This window comes from Mobula birostris, chromosome 29, assembly GCF_030028105.1.
Source record: "Mobula birostris isolate sMobBir1 chromosome 29, sMobBir1.hap1, whole genome shotgun sequence".
Classification (NCBI taxonomy): Eukaryota; Metazoa; Chordata; class Chondrichthyes; order Myliobatiformes; family Myliobatidae; genus Mobula; species Mobula birostris.
This window is the reverse complement of record NC_092398.1, coordinates 4,641,980-4,655,569: the sequence shown is the minus strand read 5'-3', so window position 1 is coordinate 4,655,569 and position 13,590 is coordinate 4,641,980. Positions and strand designations below refer to the sequence as shown.

The window sequence follows — 13,590 nt, the reverse complement described above, 5'->3', positions numbered from 1 at the left end:
GACCTGTAGGCTAGCGGTGGGAAGGAGCACCTTACACCTCCTTTGGTAGAGACGTATCTCCACCCCACTGCCCAAAGAGATGTACAAGATGCTGGTGATTCTAAACCTGATAGTGATTCTGATTACATTGGGTAGTTTCTGAGGATCGGTTGGGTGAGCTGGGGCTTTCCTATTTGGAGCAAAGAGGGTGAGAGATGATTTTATAGAGATGTACTGGAAATGAATACCACTGAATTGATCCACTTGATCCGAAACAGGAGTGTGTGGGCCATGGCAGTCAAAGCTCAAACTGGGCACGGCACCTGATGATGATGATGGTAAAAGGCAGGGATAAAGCGGACAGCCAGAGACTTTTTCCTCAGGGTGGAAATGACTAATGCCAGGGGGCATAATTTTAAGGTGATTGGAGGAAAGTATTGGGGGATATCGGAGGTAAGTTGTTCACACAGATGGTGATGGGAGCATGGAACAGCTTGCTAGGGGTGGAGGTAGAGGGTGATATATTAGTGGCATTTGAGTCTTTTGGAGTTGTCATCGTAGCTCTTGAACTCAGTCCCCAACTAGTGAAGTCCAGTACACTATACATCTTTGTAACGACCCTAGCAAATTTGAGGGATCTGTGGATGAGGAAGATCCCTCTGGCATGTGAGCTGGGGCTAAGAATCCTGCCACTCACTCTGTCCTCGGCCTTCAAGCTCGACCTTCCAAAGTGAATCATTTTGCACTTTTCCGAATTGGACTCCATCTGCCACTTCTCAGCCCAGCTCCAAAATCTACAGACAAGTCATCGCAAGTTCCACGTTGTCAACACTGTCTGGAGCAGCAAACCAGGAAAGGAAATGTGATTGAGTACAATTGTGAAATATACTTAACATGCCAATGAGGCAGAAGGTGACAACCTTTTTTGCGCAGTTTAAATTCCTTTGTGCGCTAGTAGCACAAAAATGAGTGCACACACACATGCGCACACATTAGAGGGCACATTGCTTAGAGAGTTGAGAAGGCTTGACACCACGGAGAGAGGTGTGGGACAATCAGTGTGACAAAGATTGCCATGTGTGTGCATGTGTGTGTGTGTGAGTGTGAGTGTGCATAGTGTAATTGTGTGTTGGTGTGAGTGAGTGTGAGTGTGTGTGTGAGTGTGAATGTGTGTGTGAGTGGGAGTGAGTAAGTCTGTGAGCGTGTGTGAGTGTGAATGTGTGTGAGTGAGTGTCTATGCGTGTGTGAGCATGTGCGAGTGTGTGTGAGCGTGTGTATGTGTGCACACGCGCGTGCACGTAGGCAAGGAAGGAGAATCAAGTTCATGAAAAATTAATGGTGGAAGACAGAAGATATAACTGATCATGCGGTTAATTTTACCAACTATTAGACCCAACAATTTTAAATGCTTAGTGGTCAGTAACCCATCCTACCTCCACGATTGGCTGCATCACTATCGGATAGTTGCACTGTTTATCTTGCTGTACTGTGTGTACATTATTCCCTCTTGGTCTCATTCTCCATCTGTCTTTCTGTCTTCACAGAACTCAATCCGGCACAACCTCTCGCTTCACAGCCGATTCATCCGCGTGCAGAACGAAGGGACGGGCAAGAGCTCGTGGTGGATGCTGAACCCTGATGGAGGGAAGACCGGGAAGTCTCCGAGGAGAAGGGCGGTCTCCATGGACAACAACAGTAAGTTCCTAAAGAGCAAGAGAGGGGCAAACAAGAAGAAAGCCACCCTCCAGACAACACAAGAGGGTAACGAAGACAGTCCTTCTTCACAGCACACAAAATGGTCTGGCAGCCCCAGCTCGCACGCCAGCGATGAATTCGACGTGTGGACCGACTTCAGGTCTCGCACAAACTCGGCAGCAAGCACCCTGAGTGGCCGCTTATCGCCCATCATGGCCAATTCCGAAATGGACGAGCTGGAAGACGACGACGAGAACCCGTCCTCCCCGTTGCTCTACCCCAGTCCTTCCAGCACCTTGTCGCCGTCCGTCAGCTCGCGGTGCTCCGTGGAACTCCCGCGGCTGGCCGACATGGCCGGCACCATCAACCTGAACGAGGCGCTGACAGAGAACCTCCTGGAGGAGTTGCAGGACGGCTACACCCTGAGCCCAACGCAGCACATTCCTTCCACGTGCCTCCGGCAGAGGAGCTCCAGCTTTTCCTATGGATCCAAGTGCTCGGCCCTCGGGAGCCAGGCTGGCACCTACAATGCCACTATGTACAGCCAGCCGCCCGTCTCCATGCTGAGACACTCGCCCATGCAGACTATCCAGGAGAACAAGCAAGTCACGTTCTCAACCATCAACCACTATGGCAACCGCATGCTGCAAGACCTTTTGACGCCCGAGTCGCTGCGGCACAAGGAGGTCCTGATGACCCAGTCGGATCCCCTGATGCCTCAGGCCAGTACAGCGGTGACGTCGCAGAGCCAGAGACAAATGGTGATGTGCAGTGACCCGGCGTTGTCGCCGTTCAATGCGCAGTCGCCCAGGTTAATGAACGGCGACCCGTTTCACCACTCGTCGCCTGCGCAGCAGACCCCTGCTGTCAGTAACGGTGCCTTATCCAATCCCGCCAGCCTTATGCGCATGCACTCTGACGCGGGTAACATCAGCTCTGTTTCGCACCACCTCCAAAGCCAGCTCCACTCCCTTGCCAGTCACGGGATGCAAATGGAAGCCGCGGACACCAGGCTGGCGCCGTGCCAGGGAGGAGCTCACCCAGCTGCCACGAGTCAGGATAAGTTCCCCACCGACCTTGACCTAGACATGTTCCACGGCAGCTTGGAGTGCGATGTGGAATCCATCATTCTCAACGAATTCATGGACAATGAAGAGCTTGACTTCAACTTTGATTGTGCCATGCCAACCCAAAGCATTGGCATCAACATGGCCACCCTCCCTACGGCACCACAGACCACGAATCAGAGCTGGGTGCCAGGGTGAAGCACTGTTGCAGTATTTAGTGTTGTGTGATGAAAATTGTTTCCACTAAAACCTCCAAGACAGACCAGATTAACAGGTGGTTTCTTGTGTGACAGGTTCGAAAACAAAAAAATGATATCCTCTAGTGGGGGGATACGCTTAGTAATATGTTAGAAAAAGGGGCAATGATGTCTCCTTCAGCAACGGAAGGGAAGTAATACTCACTCTTAGAAACAGGGCATTAAAATACAAGGCTCCCTGAAGCTCTCAGCACAAGTGATTTAGTTAGTGTGGTTCTAAAGTTCAAAGTTCAAAGTGCGGTAGCATTGTGGTTAGCACCCCGCTTTACAGTACAGGTGACGCAGGTTCAATTCCCACCGCTGCCTGTAAGAAGTTTGTACGATCTCCCCGTGCCCGCGTGGGTTTTCTCCGGGTGCTCTGGTTTCCTCCCACAGTCCAAAGGCGTACCGTTTGGTAGGTGAATTGGTCATTGTAAATTGTCCTGTGATTAGGCTAGGATTAAGTTGGGAGATTGCTGGGCGGGGTGGCTCGAAGAGTGGAAGGCCCACCCCACGCTGTATCTCAATTTTAAAAAATGATTATCAAAGTACATACATATCACCATATACAACCCTGACATTCAATTTAATATGGGCATACTCAATAAATCAATAATAGAATAACCATAATGGAATTAATGAAAAGTTCACACCAATTTGGGTGTTCTACCAGAGCGCATCGACAATCTAAAGTAAATGCAGCTCATGGAAATAGTCCCTGAAATTAAGGCCTTAACCCAAAGCAAGATACACAAAATGCTGGAGGAACTCAGCAGGTCAGGCAACATCTATGGAAATGAATACACAGCCGACGTTTTGGGCCAAGACCCTTCTACAGGACTGAGGAGGAAGGGGTAAGATGCCAGAAAGAAAAGGTGGGGTGAAGGGCAGGTGATAGTTGAAAACTCTTGAGCCAAGATGAGGCCACTCTCAGGATGAAGGAGCAACATCTTATATTCAGTCTGTGTAGACTCCAACCTGATGGCATGAACATTGATTTCACCTTCTGGTAAAAAATATTTTTCCTCCCTTTTCCTTCAGAAGAAGAGAAGGAATTCCCTACTCTGACCTGTTATCTCTTCTCACCTGCCTATCACCTCCCCCTGGTCACCCCCTCCTTCCCTTTCTCTGATGGTCCGCACTCCTCTCCTATCAAATTCCTTCCTCTCCAGCCCTTTACCTTTCCTACCTACCTATCACCTTCTAGCTAGCCTCCTTTCCCTCCCCCCCCCACCCCCGCCATTTTTTTATTCTAGTGTCTTCCCCCTTCCTTTCCAGTCCTGAAGAAGGGTCTCGGCCTGAAGTGTTGACTGTTTATTCATTTCCATAGACGCTGCCCAACCTGCTGAGTTCCTCCAGCATTTTGTGTGTGTTACTCTGGATTTCTAGCGTCTGCAGACTTTCTCGTGTTTATGCCTTAATCTAATGTCTCCAGAGAGTAAAAAAATATGTTATGACTTCATAGCTCTATATCTGGAGAAGTCTTTCAGAACATAATCCTCAACTTTCTAAATAAGAGCTGAATTGGTGTGATGTAGAGGGAGCTAGGCTTCTTGCTCTGTACCCTGTGTCAGAAATTAAGTCTGTTCACTCTTAAAAGATTACACTGGACAACAAATTTTTTTCAGAAGTGTTGCTTCTTCAGAATTTTTTTTTTGGTTATGATAAACCGCTTGAAGCTGAACACAAATTTAATTTCGGATTACTTGTATCATGTAGGAATTTGGAGAAACAAGAAATTAACTTTTGTTGAAGATAATGCATTTAATTGCATTATGGTGCTAATGCTTTGCAACAGTTCAAAGCTAAAAATGTTTTGTTGGTGATTTTTATTTCTACTCAGTGTCTGAGGCTTCTTGCTTAAATGTCCAACAATAATTAGCCGGCATTGATGGATTCCAGTTACCCTGATACCATTTCTCCATGACTGCAATATCCTGGTGAAACCTTTCACCATGCTCGTCACTGACATGAATTATGAACTGAAGTAACAAATATAGGCGATTCCAAACAAAATGGTGTGTGGTAGGGAAATTTCATGGTGATTTTCATGATCAGCAGCCCAAAATCTGTCAGATACACCCAAAAGTATTCAGGAAGCAAAATCTTTGTTGTCCGGTGTTACTAGATTTCTACTGCCCCCACCACGACTGAAGCTCTCTCTATCGTATATTAGAATCTTACCAATTCCTTCTGTCCTTTTGTGTAGTTAGTGCTCAAAAACTGTCACAATACACTCAGGAGCCACTTTATTAGGTGCGGGAGTGGAACTCAATGTGCTCTTGTGTTGCCGTGGCCCCCCCAATTCAAGGTTCAACGTGCTGTGCATTCAGAGATGCTCTTCTGCTCACCACTGTTGTAACGCGTGGTTATTCGAGTTTCTGTCGCCTTTCTGTCAGCTTGAACCCGTCTAGCCATTCTCCTCTGACCTCTCTCGTTAACAAGGTACGTTTGCCCACCGTTTTGAGATGAAACACAAAAACATCAAAAACCTACTGCACAATACAGGCCCTTCAGCCCACAATGCTGTGCTGAACGTGTACTTACTTTAGAACTTACTTAGGGTTACCCATGGCCCTCTATTTTTCTAGGCTCCATGTACCCATCCAAGAGTCCCTTAAAAGTCCCTATCGTATCTGCCTCCACCACCGTTGCCAGCAGCCCATTCCACGCACTCACCACTTTCTATGTGAAAAGACTTACCCTTGACATCCCCTCTGTACCTACTTCCGAGCACCTTAAAACTGTACCCTCTCATGTTAGCCATTTCAGCCCTGGGAAAAAGCCTCTGACTATCCACACGATCAATGCCTCTCATCATCTTATACACCTCTATCAGGTCACCCCTCATCCTCCGTCACTCCAAGGAGAAAAGGCCAAGTTCACTCAACCTGTTCTCATAAGGCATGCTCCCCAAGCCAGGAAACATTCTTGTGAAGCAGTGTGCAAATTGGACCAGCCATATGTACTCAGTGGCCACTTTATAATTAGGTACCTAAAAAAGTGGCCACTGAGATGTACTATGTACATAGTCTTGCACTAATATAGCCTATTTACTTCAAGGTTTGACGTGTTGTGTGTTCAGAGATGGTTTTCTGCACACCACAGTTCTAACGCGTGGTTATTTGAGTTTCTGTCACCTTCCTGTTAGCCTGAACCAGTCTGCCTATTTTTCTCTTACTTCTTTCATCAACAAGCCATTTTCCCCCACAGAACTGTCTCTTTCTGGATGTTTTTTGGCTTTTTGCACCATTCTCTGTAAACTCTAGAGACTGTCGTGTATGAAAATCCCAGCAGGTGAACTGTTTCTGAGATCCTCAAACCACCCCGTCTGGCATCAACAGCCATTCCACGGTCAAAGTCATTTAGATTACATTTCATCCCCATTTTGGTATTTAGTTTGAACAGCAGCTGAACCTCTTGACCCTGTCTGCATGCTTTTATACATTGAGTTGATGCCACATGATTGGCTGATTCGATAGTCATAGAGTCATAGAAACAGGCCATTTGGCCCATCTAGTCCACGCCAAACCATTTAATCTGCCAAGACCCATCGACCCACACTTGGATTATAGACCTCCACACCCCTCCCAGTGATGTACCTATCTAAACTTATCTTAAATGTTGAAATCAAAATCACATTCACCACTTATTCTGGCAGCTCATTCCACACTCTCACCACCATCTGAGTGAAAAAATTTCCCCTCATGTTCCCTTTAAACATTTCACCTTCCACCTTTAACCCATGACCTCTGGTTGTAGTCTCACCTCAGTGGAAAATACCTGCTTGCATTGCCCCTATCTATACCCCTCATAATGCTGAATGCCTATATCAATCTTCTACATCCTAAGGAATAAATTTCTAACCTATTCAATCTTTCCTGATAACTCAGGTCCCCCAGTCCCCTAGATATTTTCATTAGCCAGCAGAAGTACATGCACACAGCAGCGTAGCAAGTTGTTAGCACAATGTTTCAGAGTGCAGGCAACCTGGGTTCAATTCCTGCCACTGCCTGTAATTCTCCCCATGACCGCATGGGTTTCCACCAGATGCTCTGGTTTTCTCCCAGAGTCCAAAGACAATTGTCATGTGATTAGCCTACCATTAAGGGGACAGCGTGGCTCAAAGGAATAGAAGAGCCTATTCTACGCTGTATCTCAATAAAACAAATATAAAATAAAGTGGCTACAGAGTGTATATATTGACTTTCAACACAAGGGGAAATGAGATTTGTCAAATTAGAAATCAGTGCATTATTTTCTAATGATAAATATTAATTTATCCAACCACCCAATGCTGCAAGTCCTACCAAGAAACCAGAAGTTAGTTTGGTCTGTGTTCAGAATAGTTTCTTACTCAGTTTTGCATTTTTCAACCACAGTTGCATTAAAGTCACCAAAGCTTAATTTTATTTTTAATGGACGACAACACACACACAAAACGCTGGAGGAACAAAGCAGGTCAGACAGTATCTATGGAAAGGAATAAAACGTTGGGCCAAGACCCTTTACTGGGACTGGAAAAGAAGTGGGGGGGGGGGGGGAAGAAGCCAGAATAAGAAAGTGGGAAGAGGGGAAGGAGGACAATTTGGCAGGAGATCGGTGAGGCCAGGTGAGGGGGAAGGTTTAGGTCTATGATCTTTCATGAGAATTCATTTCAAAGTTCAAAGTACATTCATTACCATGAGATTTGTCTGCTTACAGGCAGCCATGAAACAAAGAAACTCAATAAACAAAAGAAGGCCACCAAACATCCAATGTGCAGAGAAACAATTGTACAAACAGCATTCAGAGCTGAAGTTCATAACATCGGGCATCAGGGCCAGCTGATTCCAGAAGCCATAGAAGCCAATTCAGATGGACTCAGTCCAGCACAGAGATGAGCAAAGCCCGCGGGGCAGCGAACCCAACCAGCCCATCTCTCACCTCCGACCCCAACCAATTCAACCTAGTCTGTCACTTAAATTGTCCAAAACTCACCCTCGGGGCCAGCCTCCATGGCCTCAATCAGGCCAGTACCTTCCAATTTGGCTCGGCTCTCAAATCAGTCAAACCTAGGTCCAAATCACAATCAGAATCCAATTTACTATCACTGACGTGTGACATAAAATTCATTGTTCTGGGCAGCAGCGCAGTGCAAAGACATAAAAATATTCAACTTACAAAAATAGTCAAATGATGCAAAATAAAAATAAAGAGGGTGTGTTCATACTGTTCAAAAATCTAAGGGCAGAGGGGAGGAAGTCATTCATGAATCATAGAGTTTGGGTCTTCAGGCTCCTGTACCTCCTCCAGTAGCTTGTGTGTGTTGGTCTGGATTTCCAACATCTGCAGAATCTCTTGTGATTATTTTTTAATAACTTTGTTTATAACAACTGAAGGCATTTTAATACACACATGTATTACTGGGGTCTAGATCAAGCAGAGGTGAAATGTGATAAGTGAAAGGATGTTGGGTGAGAAGGAATTTTCTTTGACTGTGGACCGATAAACGGTTGGAATTTGAGAATGCGAATCTCTTCGGAAGACTTTGACTGAAACAATCCTTTTCATTCAGTAGCCTACCACTGCTGCTTGACTACTCTTGATATAACTTTGTAAAGTTGTTTTCTTTCATAGACAGGGAGTTTTAAAATGCTTCATATTCTTACTGCTTTTGCATTTATCATTATTGTACGCTGTTTTGGTTAAAACAAATGTATTTATTTTATTGAGGGAAATGACGAGCTTGGTAATGTAGGTGTTCAGAGGTGAAACTACAGCCTGGAACTTTAATTTATGTAGTGATTGGGGCATTATTTTGTGAGAATTTCTCTTGGGATTTTGACGCTGGCTGGCATGTTTTGTGATAGAGAATGGAGTCAGGGGACAACGTGCAAACGTGCTTTGCCTGTCGTCAACTGCCCAAATACCTGAAACTTTCTCTGGAAAGTGCCATAAGTGATAGTTATATAAGTTGTGTATGTAATATTAACTTTTTAATGTAAAGTGTATGGAGAATTAAAAATTGAAGAAGCCCATTCTTAAGTGTACATACAGGTCCTGTACTGTAACTTCACCATGTATTCTTTGGACGTTGATGTGATTAAGATTATAATTTCTTTTTATTTTTCAAATACAAAATAATATTGTATGACAAAGGAGTCCCTGACCACCAGTTTCTGCATTGTTTCCTTTGAAATTTTTGAGAGAACCAAAAGAAATTCCAGGTTAATCAGTTGATTTTTTTCCCCCGGAATATTATCGAAAGACAATGAAAGAGATTCGTTTTCGTGCTGTTCCCCATTCTCACTGGAGAACGGTAGGTAATCACAGCCATTGTGTCCATTATTGGGTCCAAGATGCACTAACCAAACTAACTTTTTTTTGATTGAGTTACAGCGTGGAATAGAATTGAAATAAAATTGAAACTCCTTCAATAACTCCAAAAGACTGAGGTTAGATAAAATACTGAAAGGCTTTTATTCGCTGTACAATACGACCCCCATGGTGAGTGTCTGCCCCCGGACTGAGGGGGAGGGGCAAGGCGAAACACCTTTATACAGGAACCTGTGGGAGGAGCCACAGGGGCAGTCAGCAGAGGGGCGTGTCCAGACAGTTAACCCAGTTACAACATATATATGGTTTACCACAATAGGCGCGTCCGGACCTTTGAGTTGTGCTGCCTAGCAACCCCCGATTTTAATCCTGGCGTAATCATAGAACATAGAAGAGTACAGCACAGAAACAGGCCATTCGGCCCACAATGTTGTGCCAAAGCAGCTAAAAAGCAAATCAAAAACCCAGAATCTCCCAAAAATTAATCCCTCCAATTTACACAATGTCCATACTCCTCCATCTTCATGTGCCTATCCAAATGTCTCTTGAAAGCCTCTAATGTATTTGCCCCTGCCAACATACCAGGCAGCACATTCCAGGCATCCACCACTTTCTGAGTAAAATACTTAACTCTCATGAGCCTCCTGAACCTACCCCCCGTCACCTTCAATGCATGCCCTCTGGTATTAGACATTTCAGCACTCAGAAAAAGATATGCCTCTCATATTCTTATAAACCTCAATCAGATCTCCCCTCAGCCTCCACCACTCCAGAGAAAACAACCCAAGTTCATCCAGCCTCTCATGATAGCACATACTCTCTAAACCAGGCAGCATCCTGGTAAACCTCTTCTGCACCCTTTCCAAAGCCTCAACATGCTTCCTGTAGTGGAGTGACCAGAAATGTATGCAATACTCCAGATGTGGCCTAACCAGAGTTGTATAAAGTTGCAACATAACCTCTTGGCTTTTGAACTCAGTTCCTTGACTAATACAAGCAAGCATTTCATAAGTCTTCTTAACCAACCTGTGTAGCCACTTTCAAGGAGCCATGAACTTGGATCCCAAGGTCTCTCTGCTCAGCAACACTGTTAAGGATCTTGCCCTTAAGAGTGCACTGTCTCATTGTATTTCACAGGACAATTTACAATGACCAATTAATCTGGCAACTGGGACGTCTTTGGACTGTGGGAAGAAACCAGAGCATCCAGAGGAAAACCATGTGGAAACAGGAAGAAAGTACAAAGTCCTTACAGGCAGTGGAGGGAATTGAACCCCGGTTGCTGGTACTGTAAAGCGTTGTGCTAGCCACTACGCTACTGTGCCCCCCTATCTTGTCTCGTTTCCTAGCTGTTGATCTGGCAGAGTGAAGGATGATGTGCATAAAATGCAAAGTAGCACACGCAAAATGCCGGAGGAACTCAGCATATCAGGCAGCGTCTATGGCTAGGAACAAAGAGTCATCGTTTTGGGCCAAGACCCTTTATCCTTTCAGACGTTTGAATGATTCGGCCCAAAATGTCAGCTCTATTTCCTTCCATAGATCATTGGTGGAAAGTTTTACGAAGGTGGGAATTTGGAGTAAGAAAGACGAAAGATTCGATTCGATGTTGTCGTGTTCGCCAGGCTTGGCAATTAGCTTGTAGACGTTTCATCACCAGTCGAGGTAACATCCTCAGTGCGTAGTTTCTGGCGTGTCTCTCTGGGAGTGCTCACGTTTATATATCCCCCCCCACCCCTGCCGTTCGCTTGCCTGAGTCCTGATTGGCTACCCCTTCAGTTGACCTTTGAATTCTATTGGCTCACATTTGTTTTGCTCTTAGGGGTTCTGATAACTCCGTAAGCAAACATATTGAAATAGACGCTACCTACGAACCCCTAACCGCAAAAGAAATGCGAGCCAATAGAATTCAAAGGTCAACTGAAGGGGTAGCCAGTCAGGGCTGGGGCAAACGAACGAAGGGGGCTATATAACCGTGAGCACTCCCAGAGAGAAACACCAACAACTGCGCACCGAGGATGTCACCTCGACTGGCGATGAAATGTCTGCAAGCTAATTGCCAAGTTCAGCGAACGCTGCAACATTAAACGCCTCAGCCCGAGCTACCAATGCTCACCACCATCCTAAAAAACATCGATTTGTTGATGGGGTCCAAATCAATACATTCCGCAGCAATCATGAAGACCAGAAGATAAAGGAGCAGGATCTGGCCCATCACGTCTGCTCCACCATTCAATCCCGGCTGATTTTGTTTTTCCCAAACCCATTCTCGCACATTTTCTCCATAACCTTCTTACCATCTTACCCTCTTATGAGGGTTATTAAGCTCCAGACACTATACATTGACGCCGCAAGCATGGCAACGAAGGCTGAACCCAGCACTATCCTCAGACTGCAACGCACTTCACTGTATGTTTTGAAGTTTTGATGGACATGTGACAAATAAAGCTAATATTTATCTTCACTTTTAAATCAAGAACTGAGTCTGCCTTAAATACACACAATGACTTGGCCTCCGCAGCCCTCTGTGGCAACGAATTTCACAGATTCACCACCCACTGGCTGAAGAACTTCCTCCTTTTCTCAGTTTCAAAAAGGACGTCTCTTTATTTTGAGGCTGTGCCCTCCTGACCTTACTAATGGAAGTACCCTCTCTGTGTCCACTCTCACTAAAGGCAAGGGTTCCCAACCATTTTCATGCCATGGAACCTTTCCATTAACTGACCCCGGACCGGGAGCCCCTGCCTTAAAGTGTTAACTTTTTTTTGATAGACTTACAAAGGCCTCGTCTTCATCCCCAATCAACAGCTCCTGATAAATCTCTGTTGACGTTGCAGGGTTCTGAACAACACCGGCCAACGAGACCTCTGCTGGAGTTGGGACAGTGACTCAGTTGCCTGAATAAGAAAGTCCTGTTCGATCAGAATCAGAACCAGGTTTAATATCACTGGCAGATGCCGTGAAATTTGATCTTTTGCCGCAGCAGTACATTTCAGTACATAATAATAAAAACTGCAGGTTACAGTAAGTATATATATGCATTAATAAGCAGTGCAAAAAGAAATTGAGAAACAGAACTTAACTGTTTTAATTCAGTCCTCGCACAGTCTCGGGATGGGTTTGATTGTAAGTTCAATCTTTTTTCCTCTAATAAATTCATAAAAAGGTAAGATAATTCAAATTGTTGATTAACAAAGTCATAGTCATAGAAAGGTACAGCTCAGAAACAGGCCCTTCAGCCCATCTAGTCCATGCTGAACCATTTAAACTGCCTACTCCCATTGACCTGCACCGGGACTACAGCCGCCCATGTATCTATCCAAAGTGTTGAAATTGAGCTCACATGCACTCCTTGTACTCATAGTCATACAGCACAGAAACAGGCCCTTCGGCCCATCCTGCTCATGCCAACCATTTTGCTCATCTACTCTAATCCCATTTATCTGCACTAGGTCCATTTCCTTGTACTCATATAACACACAGTAGAACGTGGAACAGTAGAGCACAGCACAGGTGCTTTGGCCCACAATGTTGTGCCAATCTTTTAACCTACTCTAAGATCAATCTAACCCATTCTTCTCACATTGCTTACTTTCTTACTGCCCATTGCTCCATTGGCGTTTAGGGCAGCAATGAAGGTCATCCATCTCTGGGCTTCCTTCATCATGTCAGTAGATTCCTCTCAGTTTTCATTATGTCCATTAGACAAGTCGCAGGGGGAGACCCAGGAATAAGACCAAAAGACCATAAGACATAGGAGAAGAATTAGGCCGTTCAGCCCATCGAGTCTGCTCTGCCATTCCATCATGGCTGATCCCAGATCCCACTCAACCCCAGTCATCTGTCTTCTCGCCATATCCTTTGATGCCCCGACCGATCAAGAAACAATCAACTTCCACCTTATATATATATATATATATATACACGGACTTGGCCTTCACCGCAGTCTATGGCAGAGCATTCCACAATTCACTACTCTCTGGCTAAAAGAATTCCTCCTTACCTCTGTTCTAAAGGGTCGCCCCTTAATTTTGAGGCTGTGCCCTCTAGTTCTGGATACCCCCACCATAGGAAACATCCTCTCCACTGCCACCCTATCTTGTCCTTTCAACATTCGGTAGGTTTCAATGAGATCCTCACGCATTCTTCTAAATTCCAGTGAGTACAGGCCCAAAGCTGCCAAACGCTCCTCATACGTTAACCCCTTCATTCCCAGAATCATCCTCGTGAACCTCCTCTGGACTCTCCAATGACAACACATCCTTTCTGAGATATGGGGCCCAAAACCGTTGACA

General features: G+C 45.3%; 1 protein-coding gene across 1 annotated transcript in view; it reads left to right on the top strand.

Annotated features, from left to right (window-relative positions):
• Nucleotides 1-9,128, top strand: part of LOC140190226 (forkhead box protein O3-like) — a 237,423-nt gene extending 228,295 nt beyond the window's left edge. Inside the window, exon 2 of the mRNA XM_072246780.1 lies at nucleotides 1,524-9,128. Within this exon, the coding sequence (XP_072102881.1) occupies nucleotides 1,524-2,939 (1,416 nt within the window). The 3' untranslated portion in view covers nucleotides 2,940-9,128. The remainder of the gene's footprint in view (nucleotides 1-1,523) is intronic.
• Nucleotides 9,129-13,590: the final 4,462 nt, after the last annotated feature.